Raw genomic sequence first — 21,826 nt, 5'->3', positions numbered from 1 at the left:
TCAGCATGTTCACCAGGTGTTACAATGGCTGCTAGAGAACCAGCTCTATGTTAAGGTGGAGAAGTGTGTCTTCCATGCCCAGTTGGTTCCATTCCTGGGGTTCGTTGTTTCTGTGGGAGAGATCAGAGCGGACCCCTGTAAGGTTACGTTGGCCAGCTCCTAATTCTCAAAGCTCTGCAGCGGTTCCTGGGGTTTGCCAACTTCTATCGGAGGTTCATCCGGAACTTTGGTCTGATTGCTGCACCTTTTAAGGTACCTTTTAAGTGGAATATTGGGGCACAGGAGGCCTTTGATAAATTAAAATCCCGGTTTATCTCTGCTCCTGTCTTGTCTATTCCAGACCCTGAATGTAAATTCATTGTTGAGGTGGATGCCTCTGATGTCGGTGTGGGCGCGGTCCTATCTCAGCGGTCGCATGAGGATGGAAAGGTGCATCCCTGTGCCTTCTTCTCCCACCGCCTGAGTCCCCCAGTACTGAATTAAGACATAGGTAATCGTGAGTTGTTGGCAGTCAGGCTGGCTTTGGGGGAGTGGCGTCACTGGTTGGAGGGTGCAGCTCGGCCCTTCCTGGTCTGGACGGATCACAAAAACCTTTAGTATATCCGTTCGGCCAGGAGGCTGAGCTCCCGACAGGCTCGCTGGGCCCTCTTCTTAGCCCGGTTCAATATCACCTTATCATACAGGCCCGGGTGCAAAAATGTTAAGCCCGATGTTCTTTTTTGTCTCTTCGAGGCTCCTGAGGAGGAGGAGTTAGCGGACACCATTTTGCCCAAAGAGGTGTTGTTGGCATCCCTCTCTTGGGACATCGAGAGATGAGTAGAGGAGGTCCTACTTAAGGGGCCTGTGCTGAAGGGGGGTCCAGCGGGTAATCTGCTTGTTCCCCCCCAGTTGCGCTCTGAAGTAATCCAGTGGGGTCACTCGTTCAGGCTGGTCTGTCATCGAGGAGTCAAGAGGTCGCTGGCTGCCATCTGTCAGCGATTCTGGTGGCCATCCATGGCCAAGGATGCCAGTTGGTCTGCTCCACCTGTTTCCCATCACTTCTCGCCCCTGGTCACATTTGGCCCTTGATTTTGTCACTGGTCTCCCAGAATCTAAGGGTAAAACCGTCATTCTTACGGTGGTGGACCGTTTCTCTAAGGTGGCCCATTTCATTCCCCTTCCCAAGCTCCCCTCAGCCAAAGAGACTGCTCAGGTGATGGTTGATCACATATTCCGGATTCATGGTCTTCCAGTCAACGTGGTCTCTGATCCCCAGACCAACGGGCAGTCCGAGCGGGCAAACCAGGATTTGAAACGAACCCTTCGCTGCCTGGCATCCCTAAATCCCAGCTCCTGGTGTCAACAGCTGTCCTGGGTAGAATACGCCCATGACTCCCTTGCGGCCTCTGCCAAAGGTATGTCCCCATTCGAGTGTTCTGTCGGTTATCAATCTCCCTTGATTCCCACACAGGAACCCGAAGCTGCAGCACCATCTGCTTTGGATTTTGTCCGACGGTGTCAACGCACCTGGAAGAGGTCTAATAGGCGGACCAAAGCAGCGGCCAATAGTCACCGGATTCCTGCTCCCCGCTATGTGTGTGGTCAAAGGGTATGGCTCTCCACCAAGGACCTGCCTCTCAGGGTAGCCTCACGCAAGCTGGCACCCAGGCCTGGTGGCCTCCGTCGGAGGGGGGGTACTCTCATATCCGCTGTCTTATCACCCTATTCTTCGGTGTTGTTTGTGTGTTTTTGTATATTTCTGCATTTCTTGTGCACCTGGTGTTTTGTTTTGGTTTTGATTGTTCATCTTGAACCTATCTATGGCGTTCATCCCTCCCCCTCGTTACTACAGTTTCTGCTTCTAATTGTTTGACTCTGCTCACCTGAATTCAATATCTATTCATCTCTTGCTCTATTTATTCCCGTCTTTCGCGCCAATTGGTGCCAGATCATCGTTCGACAATAGTCCATGTACAGCCACTCTGTCTTTTCCAGTCTAGCCTTGTTCTTTCATGCCATTTTTTGCTGCTACCAGTTGTTTTGTTTTGTTTTCTATTTTTTCCCATCCCTCATTTCTTAGACCGGGAACCTGCATTCCACACAAGTGTTTCAGTTTGCTCTGATACTGGCTCTCTCGTGTCTTCCTCCCCTCTCCGCTCACTACGCAGCCGCGCCATTGGGCGCCCCCTGCCGGTTGTTTACACAAAGACATTGAAGTCTCTTATTTTTCTGTTGCACCTTTTTCCTTATTTCCCTTATTTATTGAAATTAATATCTCATTAGTAGTAGTAGTAGTAGTATTAGGATTATATATTATTATAGCTTTTATATATTATTATATACAGTATTATTGCTGTTGTTTAAGAGTGATTAATTAAAATAAAGGATTTAAAATCAATCTTTACTGAAAACAAAAATATATATATAACAGCAGGCAAATATATATATATATATATATATATATATTAGTCTGAAATCATCATTTTTGAAACGTAACCTTATCCTGGATGTTCAGAAGCTTTTTTTTCCCCTTGAAAATATTTTCTAAACTCAATAATGACACTTTAAGCCATTTCCTCTTGACTCACCGTCATTTACTTGATATAGCATGACTCTCTCTCTCTTTGCAATATGCATGCAACATTATCAGTGATATGTAAACATTTATATTGAAAAGTTTTGAATTACATAGAAAAGTTACTGTAGCTTACAAACACAACTATACAATTTTGTATTGTTGTAATGTTCAACGATTATTGTTGAAATGAGACAGTTCTAAAACAGACATTGTTTAATAATTACAGCAGACACTGTAGTTTATTTTGTCAAATATGTTTATACTTATGTTAAAATATATTATATATTAATAGGTTTCCACAGACCTGTATGTGTTGAAGTCATTGTTACTGTCTTCTCTTGTGTTTCTCCTCCGTCTTCTTTCTGAGCTGCACAGAGTCAAAGTGCTGCAGCTCCTGCTGACACCAGTCAAATAATTTTCTTCAAACCATGATCACGTGACTAAAGTCTTCCTGAGAGATTTAAGTTTCACTTTTGATTTACACAGTAATTTTACTTTAATTTCTCAAAAACACAAAATACACAATGGTCTGTGAGAACTTGATACTTGTTTCCTGTTATTGACATTTAACAGGAATGTCTATATAGTTCTAAAAATAGCATTCTGAAACTGTTTATATAAAACATTTTACAGATCATATGCTGCATAAACAGTACAGTGTGTGTAAAATCATTTATAAATCAAAACAGACCATACCAGTATTTATTTACATTGATAGACCATTAACTTCCACACTTATAAATAGTTAGACAAGGGTGGCGGGTTCCTCACAGTTTTTTTTTTTTTTTTTTTTCTGTTTTTTTATTTCTGTTTTTTTTTTTTGTTTGCCTTGCAGCTTTTAAATACACACAGCTAAATGCAAATGCCACTTGATGGCGGTATAAACACACACTTGAGCAAACTTTAGAGGTCAGGTCAATTCTTGTTTTTGTGCACTTCCCACCAGAGGAAGCTACTCTTCAGAGCAGTTTTGAGATATTGAGCTTCAAAGATTTTGCATTCCATAGACTGTAAATGGCTTGCTTAGTTGGGGTCACTTCATCTACAGCGATATCGTTGACTTGATTGCAAATGATTGCACAGATACTATTTAAACTGAACAGAGATGACATCACTGAATTCAATGATGAAATGCCTTTAACTATCATTTTGCACTATTGACACACTGTTTTCCTAATGAATGTTGTTCAGTTGCTTTGACGCAATCTTTTTTGTTATAAAGCGCTATATAAATAAAGGTGACTTGACTTGACGACCCCCAGTAAAACTAGTCCCGTCTGAATAGGGCGTTGAAATTTTTACTTGAAAAATTTACAATTGTGTCTACAGAAGAACAATTTGAAAAGTGTCAAAAGTGTGATTTATTGTTTATTGCAGATTTACCTCAATGCACTAAAGAGGGAGATTAAGGAGGCCTTGTGCTAGGAGTATGGAGGCAAAAGAGTATCAATAAAGATAAATGCACACACTACATTCACATATGCACACATAGGATTCATACATGCACACACATAATTCATAAATACACACACAGGATACACAAATGCGCACAAAATTCACAAATGCACACACAGAATTTAAAAAGCACAGAAGATTCACAAATGCTTACAAAATTCAGAAATGCACACACAATTCAGAAATGCAAACAACATTTACAAATGCACTCAAGATTCACAAATGCACAGGACAAGATTCAGAAATGTATTTCTGATGCACACACACATATATCTTGATTTACAAACTGCTTGCGGTCTGTGAACTTCACTGCATTTGTGTGTGAATTTTGAGACTCCTCTGACTTGGCTCGACACACAAATGCCTTTTTTTAAACAGGGAATGATCTGCAACCAATCAGATATCTCCCTTGTTTGAGCCAATCACAAGAATGCACCCCACGTGGGGGATTGTTCACTTATAAGCCAATCAGCGAACGACTCACTTTCCTCAATCAGCGAACGACTCACATTCCTCAGCGAACGATTCACTTTCCTCACGCAGCGAACGACTTGCTTTCCTTAGCGAACGACTCACTTACCTCACGCAGCCGGTGACTCACTTTGCGCAGCCGGACACCCACTTTGCGCAGCAGGAGACTCACTTTCCGCAGCCGGAGAGTCACTTTCCTCTCGCAGCGAACGACTCACTTTCCTCACGCAGCGAAGGACTCACTTTCCTCACGAGTCACGCAGCGAATGACTCACTTTCCTCACGAGTCACGCAGCGAGCGACTCACTTTCCTCAGCGAACGATTCACTTTCCTCACCCGGCGAAGTTGAGCGAACAATTCCCTTTCCTCACGCAGCCGGCGATTCACTTTGCGCAGCTGGAGAGTCACTTTCTTCTTGCAGTGGTCTGACTCTCTCTTCATGTAGGGACCGAATATTATAATTAAAGTGACTTCTATATTGCATCCAAAAGAATATTTAGATATATTTAAAATATTAAAAAAGATGTAAAAAAATTGTTTTACTTTCATTAAAATATTTCAATGAAATGAAATAATTGCCTATTGCAAATTTATGAATCCATGGTTAACTTTTTTCTGCAGTCACAGTCTGGGCTATATGTATTGAGACATTTTTTAATTTATATTTTGTAAAAAATAATAAAAAATAAACCTGAATTGTAATCTAAACATCTGTATTTCCATACAATTTCATAAATAAGTAGGCTATAATATGTCGCACCACAGGCATATCGCGCTGTGTGAATGCGTTCATGTGATTGGCTTATAAGTAAACAACCACGTGGAGTGCGTTCTTGTGATTGGCTAAAAGAAGGGAGACATCTGATTGGTTGCAGATCATTCCCTGTTTAAAAAAAGGCATTTGTGTGTCGAGCCAAGTCAGAGGAGTCTCAAAATGCAGTGAAGTTCACAGACCGCAAGCAGTTTGTAAATCAAGATATATGTGTGTGTGCATAAGAAATACATTTCTGAATCTTGTTAAGTGCATTTGTGAATCTTGAGTGCATTTGTAAATGTTGTTTGCATTTCTGAATTGTGTGTGTATTTCTGAATTTTGTGTGCATTTCTGAATTTTGTATGCATTTGTGAATCTTCTGTGCTTTTTAAATTTTGTGTGTGCATTTGTAAATTTTGTGCACATTTGTGTATCCTGTGTGTGTATTTATGAATCATGTGTGTGCATGTATGAATCCTGTGTGTGCATATGTGAATGTAGTGTGTGCATTTATCTTTATTGAGACTCTTTTGGCTCCATATTTGGAGTGGGTAAAACAAAGGATCTTACCTGGTGAAAATTGAGGTAACGGGTGTTGCAATAAATCACATAATGTAAATAACTTGTCATAATGTAAATAAGTGTCTCACCTCAGTCATGGTATTAAAGGTGGAAGAAAGCACAGGTCAGTCTTTAAACAAATGCCAACCAAAATAAAAACACTGGAAGCTTGTGAACAGTTTTGAACCATTTTAAAATCCTGGTTTAATGTTGAAAGACAGTGATGCTAAGACCTGCAGAGGCCAGAATATTAAAGCGACACATTTAATTTCCCTCCTTTTATAAAAATATACAAAGTGAAACACTTAACATGGTTTATGTATTAAGACAGTTATATTTAAAGTTCATATTTTGAGCTCATCTGTTTTTTCACACATACAGTAGTATTAGTAAGGTGTGAACACAATGTACTCTTTTAATATCACTGTCTCTGTGCATGAAGCCTTGTCTTTATATGAGAGGAAAACACTTCAATCAATCAATAAATCAATCACCTTTATTTATATAGTGCTTTAAACAAAATACATTGTGTCAAAGCACTGAACAACATTCATTAGGAAAACAGTGTCTCAATAATGCAAAATGATAGTTAAGGCAGTTCATCATTGAATTCAGTGATGTCATCTCTGTTCAGTTAAATAGTGTCTGTGCATTTATTTGCAATCAAGTCAATGATATCGCTGTAGATGAAGTGACCCCAACTAAGCAAGCCAGAGGCGACAGCGGCAAGGAACCGAAACTCCATCGATGACAGAATGGAGAAAAAAACCTTGGGAGAAACCAGGCTCAGTTGGGGGTCAGTTCTCCTCTGACCAGACGAAACCAGTAGTTCAATTCCAGGCTGCCGCAAAGTCAGATTGTGCAGAAGAATCATCTGTTTCCTGTGGTCTTGTCCTGGTGCTCCTCTGAGACAAGGTCTTTACAGGGGATCTGTATCTGGGCTCTAGTTGTCCTGGTCTCCGCTGTCTTCCAGGGATGTAGAGGTCCTTTCTAGGTGCTGATCCACCATCTGGTCTGGATACGTACTGGATCCAGGCGACTGCAGTGACCCTCTGATCTGGATACAGACTGGATCTGGTGGCCACGGTGACCTCGGAACAAGAGAGAAACAGACTAATATTAGCGTAGATGACATTCTTCTAATGATGTACATCACTGTAAAACCCGACAAGTAAACTTCACTCAAACGGTTTGAGTAAACAGATATCCTTAAGTTATGTTAACTCAAACCGTTTGAGGAAACCGATTGCCTTAAACTATTTAAGTTGAAAAAACTAACAGTTATGAGTACTCTGAACTTAATTCAGTTGAGTTCACTGAAAGAAGATATACATTGCAATTAAGTGATTAAGTGATTAATTGAGCTTTAGTGATGAACACCTGCTGTTAACAAACAGAATCACTGAAGAAAAGAGAGAAAGGAACAACAGCTGACTTCAGACACAGCCTCACTCAAACCTGACAAGTTATGTTAACTCAAACCATTTGAGGAAACTGATTGCCTTAAACTATTTAAGTTGAAAAAACTAACAGTTATGAGTACTCTGAACTTAATTCAGTTGAGTTCACTGAAAGAAGATATACATTGCAATTAAGTGATTAAGCGATTAACTAAGTGCTGATTGAGAATTAGTGATGAACAGCTGCTGCTAACAAACAGAATCACTGAAGAAAAGAGAAACACAAGAACTACTACAACTGACTTCAGACACAGCCTTAGATGAAATCAACTGAAATAAAATACATGAAATCTCTCAAGATCTGATTAAACAACCCCACAAACAGCATCACCAGCTCCACTTATTAATAACCAGACTGACTTTATTTCTGTCAGACGTCTACAGAAGATCTTATTGAGAATGAACTAAGGTTTAGATGTTGATTTATTGTTTCATTTGAAGTAACCATGTTAGAGATCAGTGTTTGCTTTAGTTGGGCTCTTGACCCTTGATTTCTGTCTTAGTCTTTTCTCTGGCTGCTATAACCGTGTGTTTCTAAAACACATTTGTTGTAACTCAAAAGCCCAGAAGAAAAGCCGTCAGGTGTTAACCTGTTCCTAGGTGTAGGTTGTTATACTTTATATTGGTGATGATAATCATCAATTATTGAACTGTACAGAGTCTACCCTCTGATGAAGTAGATGTTGTGTAATTAGTAGAAGTGATTCTAGTAAAAATGACACTAAGAGCCAGTGATTCTGTGATAATCAGTTAATATAAAAATGACTTTCTAAACATTTTGTACACATACATTTTTCTTCTATGCCAGTAACTGGTCAAACACAGATATTAATAATCAGAATATGAACCTCAACAATGGTGACAAAAAAAACATGCTGCAATGCATGCTGAGTTGTAGTACAAAACTCATCCATGGCTCCAAGCATGCTCTGCAGCATTTTTTTTTTTTTTTTTCTTTTATGGTCACCATTGTTGAGGTTCATATGCTGATTATTGATGTCTGTGTGTGACTAACTGACACCATAGAAGACCAAACTGTTTGGAAAGTCTTTGTATTAACTGATTATCACAGAAGCACTGGCTCTTAGAATCACTTTTACTATAATCAATCGATTTACACAACACCTATTTCATCAGAGATTAGACTCCATACAGTTCAATAATTGATTATAATCATCACCAATATAAAGTATAACAACCTACACCTAGGTACAGGTTAACACTTATTTCTTCTGGGCTTTTGAGTTACAACGAAAGTGTTTTAGAAACACACGGTTATAACATCCAGAGAAAAGACTAAGACAGAAGTCAAGGGTCAAGAGCCCAACTAAAGCAAACACTGATCTCTAACATGGTTACTTCAAATTAAACAATAAATCAACATCTAAACCTTAGTTCATTCTCAATAAGATCTTCTGTAGACGTCTTACAGAAATAAAGTCAGTCTGGTTATTAATAAGTGGAGCTGGTGATGCTGTTTGTGGGTTGTTTAATCAGATCTTGAGAGATTTCATGTATTTTATTTCAGTTGATTTCATCTAAGGCTGTGTCTGAAGTCAGTTGTAGTAGTTCTTGTGTTTCTCTTTTCTTCAGTGATTCTGTTTGTTAGCAGCAGCTGTTCATCACTAATTCTCAATCAGCACTTAGTTAATCACTTAATTACTTGAATGCAAAGTTTTAAAACTTACATGGTTTAAATCAAGGCAATATGTTTACTCAAACGGTTTGAGTTAAGTTAACTTGTTGGGTTTTACAGTGTAGGGTGTTATGTGAAGTGTTTCTGGTTCCAGTTTACCTAATTAATGCAGGCTAAAAATCCTTTAACGGATTTGGATATTAAAAGCATATTAGTATGTTATGTGTATGCCAGGTTAAAGAGATGGGTCTTTAATCTAGATTTAAACTGCAAGAGTGTGTCTGCCTCCCGAACAATGTTAGGTAGGTTATTCCAGAGTTTAGGCGCCAAATAGGAAAAGGATCTGCCGCCCGCAGTTGATTTTGATATTCTAGGTATTATCAAATTGCCTGAGTTTTGAGAACATAGCGGACGTAGAGGAGTATAATGTAAAAGGAGCTCATTCAAATAATGAGGTGCTAAACCATTCAGGGCTTTATAAGTAATAAGCAATATTTTAAAATCTATACGATGTTTGATAGGGAGCCAGTGCAGTGTGGACAGGACCGGGCTAATATGGTCATACTTCCTGGTTCTAGTAAGAACTCTTGCTGCTGCATTTTGGACTAGCTGTAGTTTGTTTACTAAGCGTGCAGAACACGCTTAACGTGTAAATAAATGCATTGTGTTCAAATTTGGCCTCGTGCTTTGAGGAGGAGCCTCCATAACTGCAGCATCCCCTATATAGTCCACCAGTCAAGACTGACAGCAAATTCTAGCCTCATTGTTTTTTGGATATAGTAGGATTTTCTGCATCATCAGGTGCTGCGAACTGTGTCCCTCCCTCCATATGTTTTCGGAGGTCCATGTCTCGCACCCCTTTTTAAACACAACTAAGTTTTGCCTCATCTTGCTCTTGAACCAACAAATATATACAAAGTTATGTGACAATACTAGTGTTTACTAGTATCCTTACATTTTTTTAAAAAATGTCGGCAATGTCCTTAAAAACTGTTGAGAAAGAAATCGGATGTTCATTATATTGGATGCGTTGTCTCTTAAAGTGACTGTCCGTGCCTAATTTACTAGCTGCTGTCGGTGTCCTTAATTTAATTCAAGAAATTTTGGAAAATCACTCACTGCTCTTTTCTGAATTACTTAGTTTTAATAATAATTAATCTATATTTAATTTATAAAGTGAAGACTATGTAATGATATTTTATGTTTCATTATTCGGTTTCTGTCTCTAAACATCGACAACTGCAAATCTGTAGAAAAAAACCTTTAATTTATATCTATCTTCTATTTATTTATTTGTGCTAATTTATACAGTTTTAAACGAGGTCCACAGGTCCACGTGTACAACCTGCAGTGGGTGTCACACCCCTTTGGACTTTTGTTGTGTTTTTGTGTGAAGTTTATTCTTGTACACAGATATGGAATACTCATGGCAGTACACATGTAATCAATGTGTTTATTTGTCATTTAAACTATTGTAAACAGTAAAAGAGTAGGCTGTATTTTTTTTAAACCTGTCGCCCCCTCTTGTGGACACTATTGCTCAGATAACTAAAGTCACTAGGATTTTTTGTGAAGGTAAAAGTTTGACCAGTTATACAGCAATGAGTCAGACGAGTCTGAAGATCTGAGCTGAAATTGGTGAAACATTAAAGTTCTAGTCGGTGTCAATTACTCTAATAATAAATAATAATAATGGTCAAATATATGTTGGCTTTCTCAAGCTCAACAAAGAAGGTTGCAGCAGCACCAATTATGTGTCCAGTAATATCTGATTCAAATATTATGCTAATTAACAGTGAGTGGTGGTTTCAGACATTACAGTGCTTCACTCGCACTAACTCTTATTCTGTCCGAAAGAATGAAAAGACAGAGCTGAAGGCAGAGCAATTCAACCAATCAGATGACAGCAGCGTTTCAGCTCCGCCCACAAGTGCAAATGCAATATTGAAGCCAAAAAACGATTTGTAAACCTCAAACGAAAAAATAAGAAATCGAGCAAAAATCGTGAATTTATTCAAAAACGAATAAACAATCCATTTTTCCATTTCTCTGTATCACATTCTAAATAGGACATGAAATGACCAAAACATACACGGACTGTAATTTTTTACTGGCCTGAGGCTATTAGCTCCGCCCAGCCCGTTTAAAGCCCTGGCTCGCACTGGCCTGACAGTGGAAAAGAGGAGTTGCCGCTGCTGATATGGATGGGTGGGTGTGGCTTCAGCAACCAGCCACATGGCCATCCCCTTGATTATGCAGAACTTTAAGGCTTAATATGATTTAAACGATTATATTTTAAAAAGTTATAAAAGATTTCACTCCCCTCACAGTTGTCATGAAGGGTAAAATAAGCAATATATACCAAAATAATTTTGTGAACCAGGCTGTAAACGTTTTAGTTGGGCATTTTAACAGAGTAGGATCTGCTTGCAAAACCGGAGGCTGCATTTTCAACACCACAATTATGGTGGCACAGTTTTTTTTTTTTTTTTTTTTTTTTTCTTCAAGTTGATTTCATCCAAGGCTGTGCTTAAAGTCAGTTGTAGTTTTTGTGTTTCTCTTTTCTTCAGTGATGTTGATTGTAAACAGCAGGTGTTCATCACTAATGCACGATCTTCATTTAATTAGTCACTCAATTATCTCATTAACTTTAACTCTTTGAGGACTTGGGATTTGACTCAAGACTAGTTTGTGACTTGGAAGGAATGACTTGGTTCCTCCTCTGCTGCTGAGTTCATGGGTGGAGCAAAAATATGGCAGGACTTTTATCCGTTGGCCCCTGGATTACCCACCTCTGATTGAGACATATGACATTTTAATAGATATTACAGAGAGGCCATTCATTTACACGATTATTTTTATTACACTATAATTCTAAATACAGTGAAAAAAAAATGTGTGTATATATATATATATATAAACACACACAAACACACACACAGCACTTAGTAGTTGAAGCTGCTGACAGTTAATTCCTGCAAATTTACAGTTAAGTTTTACAATCTAGTGTCTTTAAAGACATCCAAGAGTTTTGCTACAAGAACAGTATTATTTTTCAACTTACTTTTTAGGTATTTCAGAAAAATATATTATGCTGAATTAGATGTGAAAGAATCTTGTACCCATTTTTTAAATCATTCACCTATCCAGATATAAAGAGTTTTCTCTGAATTGGTAAGCCAATTGCCTTTTTTTCAAATCTGTTATCCTGTCAGATTTGTAATTTATGGCCCTGTAATAGTGCTTTTGGTTTTGATTAAAATTATTTTCTTGTAACCAGGTAAAATGAGAAGCACCCGGCTGCAGCCTGCAGATAGAGGTGGGGCTGCACCTGGGGCGGGGTTGCATGTGCATCCCCGCCCCACACTTACTCTGATTGGTTCAATCGTCTTTCATAGACTTACATGATAGGAAATGTGTGCGTAGTTGGTGTAGGACGGAGAATGCTGTTTTAAAAGCTAAAAACACTGTACAGTTTTATAAAGCCCAGTTTTCATAATGCACAAAAGAAGAAAAAAAAACATGAGCCTGTAACTCGCCATGTCCCTGAAATGACTGTATTTATAAATTAAGCTGATCTTTAGGCTAACAAACGAATATAGTAAATTAATTGGGTTGATTATCCACAGTAAGACGATCAGGTCTCCAGATAGAAGAATGAATTATAAATTAAATTATTTTAGAAAATATGATTATTTCATATCATCAGAGTATGAGAAAGGAAAATGAAAGGGGTGTATCATTACTGTTTTAATATATATAGCATGACAAGAGAATTATTGTTACATATAATTATCCGTCATGCAGTTGATAAATGACACTGCAATAGTCTAATTTGTCTGCCAATTCACATTTTATGAAACTTTTTTTTTTTTTTTTATACATTGCAAAACACAGACTTTGCATCCCCTTTTTTTCAGGAAAATATGCTGCTCCTCGTTATTTGAAAGTGAAGAAATCGATAAACTTTTATTTCTATCGTCCAGTGATGATTCTGAAAGGACATACCTGTAAACCAGTGCTATAGTAACAAACACAATTTAATGATAATTGTGCTCTTATTTTAGTGCAGTCTCACAGCCACTGTCAAATATTGAGATAAACTTTATAAAGTATCATCTATTTATATTAAATTGGTATCCTCTCCGATATCCATTTTGTGACCATTGAGCTGATTCTTTTCAATCAGCTGGAATGATTCGGGACATTCTACGTTTAATGTGGCTTAATGCATTAAAACAGTGTTTTTAAAAGACCAAACTCAGTAAACAAATTAATAATAAAGCATTCTATTCACTGACGATGAGTCCAGAATAAGAATGAAATGTGTTTAATTACGTGTTAAGCGTTTTACTCCAATAGAAAACCATTAGCCTAAAAGGAAAACGCGCAACATGACGTAATGCATTAAAACGTGTTTTAAAAAGACCAAACTCAGTAAACATTTTTAATAACACATTTTATTTACAGACAAGCAGGTTATGGGTGGAAATTAAACGCTTTGTGTTCGTATTCTGTGCTCATATCGGCTTGTCTGTGAATAGAATGCTTAATTAATAATTTGTTTACTGAGTTTGTTCTTTTTAAAACACTGTATTAATGCATAAAGCCACATACTTTCACGTTAAGCGTGCTTTTAGAATGTCCCAATTATTCATTTGAGAATTAATGTGGTCAAGAAGAGCAAACTTGCAGCAGCTAACATCTCTTGATTCAATAAATCAGACATAGCTGAGTCAAGTTAACAATAAAAAACTGCATTATAGTAAAGGCTTTGTAAAACTGTACAGCGTTTTAGCTTTTTAAACAGCATTCTGTCCTACACCAACTACGCACACATTTCCTATCATGTATGTCTTTGAAAGATGATTGAACCAATCAGAGTAGGTATGGGGCGGGGCTGTACGTGCAACAACATCCCCAGGAGCAGCCTCACCTCGATCTGCAGATCAGGCACGTGCACAGGTAGGGCTCAACCTGTGCAGAGCACATGCCCTTTTTGCCCTTACACTCGGAAGTGCCCTTTTTTTGGTGGTGTTTATTTTTTTTATTTATTTTTTATTTTTATTTTTTATCAATGCTATTGGTCACCCTTTACGTCTGTCTGTCTGTTTTACAAATATTTAGCAAATGAAAGTTCTTAAAACGAGCTTGTGTAAATCTTATTCGATCCTCAAGCGGTCAGTAAGCTGATAACTCCGCCCCCTCAATATTCATTGAATCAACTGAAGTTCTACAGCAGCCGCACAGTAGACAACAGCTGAGCTGAACACAGTTTTGCGAAGGGTAAATAAATATCTTGTTGTTTGAATAAGTACTACTAAACACTATGTCTATAAAGGCTCATATTTTATTTATTTGATGTCTGACTGACTCACTGACTGAGACATGTGGGCGTAGCCTGAGAGAGAGAGAGGGCTAGCATTTTGCCATCTAGTCATAGCCAACACTTAAATAGCCTGTGCAGATAGTAGCATTTCATCTTTAATAAAATGCGATTTAGGCCAAATGCATTTTACCACAGGAAAAACTGAGCGCTCCGTCTATATAGCTAACGTTACAAAAACTAGTTTGTAACCTGTAGATGAAAATGTAATGTGATGCCGGTGTAGCAGTCGATTCTGTTCCCCTCGGAATGTCTGTTCCCCTTTACGCAAACATACTACAATTGTTGCGTAGTTGCCGAGTTACTATACGTACGATCAGAACTAGCGTGCGCAAGAAGCGTGACTGGATGTACGGCAGGTCAAATAAATTTAGGACTAGAGGTTTTTCAACTTGAAATGTAAAAAAATAAGACAAAAATAACGGAACAACTGCAAGATGAATAATAATAAAAAAGAACATAAACGGGAGTGTGAGAATCATTTTACTATGCAGCAGTGTAGCAAGAAATTTGTCCCTTTTTGCTTTCATCCAGGTGTGTTTGGTTTATTTGCATGCGGGAATGTTGCCAAATCCGCGGAATTTAGGCTACTTTGGGAAAATGTTTGATTAACTATTTGGTTGGGTTTATTACATGGACCTGGCAACCCGAGGGGAAACAGACATTCCGAGGGGAACTGAATCGACTGCTACACCGGCAGCGGCAGGCGCCGTCGCCGTTTTAATGACGGACAAAAAAAAATCCACATTTGCACACATTCGCTGGTCAAAAACTTTATATTGATAAGTAATACAACAACATATAATTTGTTTTTACCATCGAAAAATCATAACAGGTACGCACCCGCGCTGTTTCCCAGCTAACAAATTTATGTTGTGAGAACGTTTTCCTAACGTTCCCTTTTGGTTGTAGAAACGTTATTTTGAACGTTGCAAATAACGTTGAAATGTCCAGTTTGTTTAATGTTCCCAGAACGTTTTTTAATGGTTAGTATAACGTTCCTACAACGTTCTTGAAACTTAAATTTCATAAAAAATATAACGTTCTATGAACGTTTATTTAGAATGTTCCAAAAACGTTGAAATGTCCAGTTTGCTTAATGTTCCCAGAAAGTTTTTTTATGGTTAGTATAACGTTCCTACAACATTCTTGAAACTTACATTTCATAAAAAATATAACGTTCTATGAACGTTTATTTAGAATGTTCCTAAAACGTTGAAATGTCCAGTTTGCTTAACGTTCCCAGAACGTTTTTTTATGTTTAGTATAACGTTCCTACAACGTTCTTGAAACTTTCATTTCATAAAAAATATAACGTTCTATGAACGTTTATTTAGAATGTTCCAAAAACGTTGAAATGTCCAGTTTGCTTAATGTTCCCAGAACGTTTTTTATGGTTAGTATAACGTTCCTGCAACGTTCTTGAAACTTACATTTCATAAAAAATATAACGTTCTATGAACGTTTATTTAGAATGTTCCAAAAACGTTGAAATGTCCAGTTTGCTTAATGTTCCCAGAACGTTTTTTTATGGTTAGTATAACGTTCCTACAACGTTCTTGAAACTTAACTTTCATAAAAAATATAACGTTCTATGAACGTTTATTTAGAATGTTACAAAAACTTTGAAATGTCCAGTTTGCTTAACGTTCCCAGAATGTTATTTTATGGTCAGCATAACGTCCCTACAACGTTCTTGAAACTTACATTTCATAAAAAATATAACGTTCTATGAACATTTATTTTGAACATTCCAATAACGTTAAAATGTCCAGTTTGCTTAACATTGCTAGAACGTTATTTTACAGTATGGTCAGCATAACGTTCCTGCAACCTAATTTTCATTTAAACACAATATTCTATTAACATTTATTTGGAAAATTCCAAGAACGTTAAAATGTTGGAACTTTATTTTATGGTCAGCATAATGTGCCTACAATGTTCTTTCCACTTAAATGTTATTAAGAATAAAACATTGTATAAACTTTAATTTGAACATTGCAACCTAATTTTCATTTAAACACAATATTCTATTAACATTTATTTGGAAAATTCCAAGAACGTTAAAATGTTGGAACTTTATTTTATGGTCAGCATAATGTGCCTACAATGTTCTTTCCACTTAAATGTTATTAAGAATAAAACATTGTATAAACTTTAATTTGAACATTACAAAGTGTAGCTTAATAAAATTTTATTTTCAGGTTAGCACTGTTGCAACATTCTCTTTCAGCATAACATTTATTAACACAACATTCCAGATCCAAGCAAGCATTCAATTACATGTGCATTTCAACAGGTATCTGAATTATTAAAGATAATCACTTTCAACACATTGAACAGACTGGTGAAAATTTCATATCTTGTAAAAAAAAATGAAAGTCCCCTGTAGTCAAATATTTAATCTAATTTTTTTGCTATAATTTGTCTTTGTGCTTGTGCGCTGGTACACAGCAAAATCCCCAGTGTTAATTTAACACTCTGAGTGTGGACTCATATAAACACTGAAGCAGTGTTAAAAGTAACACTGAAGCAGAGTTTAAGTTAATGAGATAATTAAGAAGTTAATTGAGTTATGATTAAGCATTATTGAAGACACCTGCTGTTAACAAGCAGAATCACAAATGAGAAAATCACAATTTGTGTATCACCATTATAGTGGTCAGTGTTTGCTTTAGCTGGGATCTTGGCTTGTAACTTTTTACTTTTAAAGTTTGTTTTGTCAAACCAAGAGCAAAAATCATTGCGTGTTGATGATTATGTTTTAATGTGATCGTTGTTTGACATGAGTCACTGAACTCATTTACAGTCTTTTCTCAAAGTAAAACTTCCATTACTGATTGTCACAGCTTTGATTCCACAATGAAAAAATCTGTATTTTCTATACATTTTGTAGGTATCTTTTGCAAGTGATTCTGATTTTTTTTTATTAAAGAATTTTAATTTTAGGCACACACAGATAACAATAATCAGCGTATGAATCTCAACAACGGTAACAAACAACATATTCAGATAAACAGACCAACTCTGAACATCACAAAACTAGATACAAAAAATGAACATAAAAACAGCAAAAATAAAATATAGTTAGAATAAAAAGTTAAAAAGACAGTTCAGCTCATAATTTATTCATGCCGCAATGCATGATGGGAGCCATGGATGAGTTTTTATTGGCTACAACATGCTTTTTTGATGGTCACCGTTGTTGTGATGCTCACGCTGATTCCTGATGTCTGTGTGTCCAAACAAAAGATTACTTTTTTTTTTTTACGTCGAACTAACTATTAAAAACATGTCATACTATGTCAGAAATGCTGGGTTGCTTACTTCTCTTTTTCACTTAAATTACGTATGCAGTAAAGAAACCTAAACTCAGGCATTCAGGTAGTTCTATAACAAATAACTCAAATCACAATCAATGGCACACATGATTGCCTCTGCTGTGGTCTGTCTGTATGATATAATTCAGTCACCACAGCCAAATAAAATCTAAAGTTAATAACTGAAGGGTCAAGATCCCAACTAAAGCAAACATTGACCACTATAATGGTGACACACAAATTGTGATTTTCTCGTTTGGTGATTCTGCTTGTTAACATCAGGTGTCTTCAATAATGGTCAATTAACTCAATTAACTTCTTAATTATCTCATTAACTTCAACTCTGCTTCAGTGTTACTTTTAACACTGCTTTAGTGTTTATATGAGTCCACACTCAAGAGTGTTAAATTAACACTGGGGATTTTGCTGTGTATTGGCATGCTATAGGAAATTATTCTTAGATGTGATTGGTTATTGGATTGTGATGTAGCAATATTTAATGCCACAAAGACAAAAAAAAACAGCATAAAAACTTGATTTTCACTACAGAAGGACTTTAATATTTAGTTTAATATTTATGACAATAAACTATTGCTTCATAGCTAAATATAAACTATCATATGAACTTTTTATTATTGAAAACTTCTATATGAATTTGTGTTTGGGGTGTGGGTGCTGAAAAACTAGCACTGTGGGAACTGTCCGGTCTCTCCGCGCTCCATCTGTAAAGTAAACAGATTAGCTGATGTTACAAACTGTGTTATTACAAAATTCCTATGAAATAATAAGTCTACTGCCTAGACTTTCAATGGAAAGACAAAAATGATGAAAGATTATAAAAAAATAAAAATAATTGTCTCAATGGGTGTGAACAACATGAGGGTGACACAGTTAAACTTTCTACTTGGACAATGCAGCCACACTGCTCAGTTTAAATATGCAGTAAAATCAGTGCTGTTAAGTGTTATTACCGTACCAGCGTAATGTTATGCTAAACATATTTGATATTAGAATTAGGGATGGGTCACGATTTTTGAATATTTGATTAGTTGATTTAATGACCGATTATTGATTAGGCTGTGCGATTATTTTCTAAGGATGTGAACCGTGCCCGAGCATCTCTTACCCCCAAAGCCTAGTTCGGGTGACTGTGATTGCTCTGTGCTGCGCTCGGACACGGTTGGTTGGAAGAAGTGGGCCAGAACGCGGTTCAGTTTAATTAGTGTGCTGTACACGTGCAGTGTGAGCAACCACGCCAGGGAACTACTGACACGTGCAGCATGATTAATTGAAAGGGGCAATTTTGGAGGGGCAAACACCATAGAATTATAAAGCAATATGTTGTGAGAGGGTCTTCTGAAAAAATGACTCAAAATAATGAGTCATCATCCCAAACGACTCAAAATAATGAACCACAAAGTTAACAGAATGATGCAGTCCACTAGTGTTCTCAAAAGACCCGGTACTTCGGTACCAAGTTGGTACTAAAAAATATTTTGGATTTTCACTGGTATCGGTACCGAACACTGAAATTTTGGTACTGCGACAACACTCCACTCCACTGTGTAGAGCGAGAAACTTCCTGTCTCCCACGTAATTCGTGATTACGAGCTAGCTGCATTAAAATGATTTGTAATTTGTTGTAGGACTAAAATGTAATATTCCACTGGTTTGAAAACCATAAAATGTTTTTAAACCATTTAAAAATTTGACTCTTGTTATGTTGATTTACATATGAACATGTTATGTTTTTATGTTCACATAACACGTTATGTGACTATTCGCAAGCTTTTAATTATGGTAAGCTTGGAAATAATATGTAACGTTTTAATCTAGGCCTGTAGCTATCGAATATTTAAGTAATCGAGTATTCTACCAAAAATTCCATCGATTAATCGAGTAATCAGTTAAAATGCGTTTTTGCTTAATTAAAGTGCAATATTAATTATGCAAGAGAAAATAAGACTCCTGGGTCTCTTAAAATGAACAACTAAGTTTCCTTTTATATAATTTTTATTTTTTAATTTTTTAAATGCATAGAATGCAATGCATACATCAAAAATAAACATTTAATCACTACCCATTGTTTCTCTGTCTGTACAAACAATGACAATAAAGTTATATATAAAGTTAAATTAAGTGCATTTAAGTGCTATTCAATTGGGGTTTTAAATAGATGCACATTAAACACATAAAACATTAATTTAATTAATCTTTTAATTATTGAAAATTAAGCAAACTTAACTTTTCAGTACTAACCCGCAATAACTAAAATAAACCGTGATGTGACGCTAGTTTTAATCAAATCAAATGGTCAAATGCTCATGAAGTGATTTTCATTGCAGTTCTTGAGATGTTCTTCATGTGTTCACGTCCTTATTTAGTGAGACAGCAGACGCTGAAATCACCGCTAGCGTCATGCGCGCTTCCGTGTGTTTAATGAATGAAGACGCGCTTCTGCTCCATTCATTAACAGAGACACGCAGAACATGCAGGATTCATATTTAAATAGACTGTTCCGGCTTAATATTTACAGATATTAGTTCATATCATGATTTGATGTAAGTGCAATGACCTATTTTCGATTATTTCATTCAAAATTTGGCAAATTCCGTGCCATTCCGCGTTAAACTGTAAAATCTGTTTTTATGACTGGATTCCATGATTCCCTCCACGTTTTCTGCATCGCAGAAATCATAGGGCTCTAGTTGTGGTATGCCAGCTCTATCTTGCAATGGACACACGCCACGACGTTCTCTTTACGTTTGCCCACGCCCTCAAATCAAAACACTGCTGACTCCTTGTGTCTCCTTTCGCTTTGTGGGTGACGTAAATGTGTTGTGTCACATAAAAAAAAAAAATTATTGAGAAAGAACCTGACGTGAGATTTTAAAATAAATTAAAAGAAGCTTCGAGGCAGAGGAATTTGCTTCGATCATTTTTTAAATCGAGTTACTCGAGGACTCGTTTCAGCCCTATTTTAATCGCAATAAGCTTTGGGCTTTGTTACTTTTTATTATAACACAAAGCCTCAGGCTTCTGTCAATTTTAAGATAAAATACAAACAATAAATGTTTTTTACGCTCTTTAATCTGTAGTGAGATATTCGCCTCCTTTCATGCTGAATGCATGTGAATCAAATATTTTCCTGTTTAATATTTGCAGCACGAAAATAATAACGAATAAATATTTGAGTGCATGTTGAAAAAAAAAAATAGAACAATTTAATACAAACCAGTGTCTCTTGAAATAAATCAATTTGAGTTTAAAAAATCGTCAGTAAGCCTATTGTTGTTTTTGGTTTTTAACGTGAAGTATGACAGGTGCCACATTCTTTTTTTAAATTACAGGTGTAATATATTCAATTTTACCTCATGCAATGTAACATGATTTCATTGTCGTAGTTTTGACTTAATTAAATATTATGACGCTAATCTTTTTTTTTTTTTTTTTTGAGAAGGATAAACTGATCAAAACTCACGGTCTTGAGCTTGTCGCTTTGTAGGCTATTTAAAAAACAAACAAACTTGAATTTAACAAACATAAAATGTTCCAATCATATTTCTGAATTAAATTAATAAAGAATTGAAAAGACCAGCCATGTAAGGCTCTATATTAGTTCTCTTGTTTCAATTAAAAGCTCCCCCTCGGTTTGTCGGGCCCATATAAGTACTACCTACTTTTTTCATGGAAGGGGACAGAATCTGACAGGGTAACAGAGATGGACAGAGCAATGGCCCGGAGCGTGAAGCGCAGTCTACAGGCCAGCGGGAAAAGGGAGACATAATCAGAGGGTAGTGCTGCCAATAACTAGAACTGTGGACATGCTATTGTTATAAATACATACATTACATTTAATGTTCAAATTAGTGCCTTCATTCAGGCTGTTCACCACATGTTTTAACGCGTACCGTGTTTTATGATATTCTGTTTAACGCGTAATGTGTTTTAAGCCTAATAATCATGTCTGAATTAATCTGTCTAATCTTAATCTGTAAACTTCATTTAAAAATGCTATGAATGTTCATGCTCATTTTAAAAAACAGAAATGTCATAGGCTCTTACAACCTTGTGAACAGTTGATAATAGACGGACTGTTATGTTATTAATTGCCATCATTCTGATTTATATTAATATGCTTTAGCAATCATACAACCATCAATTGGCTTGGTTTAGGATAGACCTTTCTCTAATATATTCAACAGTTTGTTATCATACAGACTGA

The 21,826-nt window shown here is 36.6% G+C and overlaps 1 protein-coding gene across 1 annotated transcript in view; it reads right to left on the bottom strand.

The window, feature by feature from the left end:
* LOC127948398 (GTPase IMAP family member 8-like) overlaps positions 1-21,826 on the bottom strand; it is a gene marked incomplete at its 5' end in the record, with an annotated part of 70,302 nt that overhangs the window by 7,582 nt on the left and 40,894 nt on the right. The window contains 1 exon segment of the mRNA XM_052544833.1: positions 14,474-14,492. Coding sequence (XP_052400793.1) covers positions 14,474-14,492 — 19 coding nt within the window.

Source organism: Carassius gibelio, chromosome B1 (assembly GCF_023724105.1).
Source record: "Carassius gibelio isolate Cgi1373 ecotype wild population from Czech Republic chromosome B1, carGib1.2-hapl.c, whole genome shotgun sequence".
In the NCBI taxonomy this organism is placed as follows: Eukaryota; Metazoa; Chordata; class Actinopteri; order Cypriniformes; family Cyprinidae; genus Carassius; species Carassius gibelio.
Note: the sequence above shows the minus strand (reverse complement) of the source record. Positions and strands in the feature narration are given on the sequence as shown.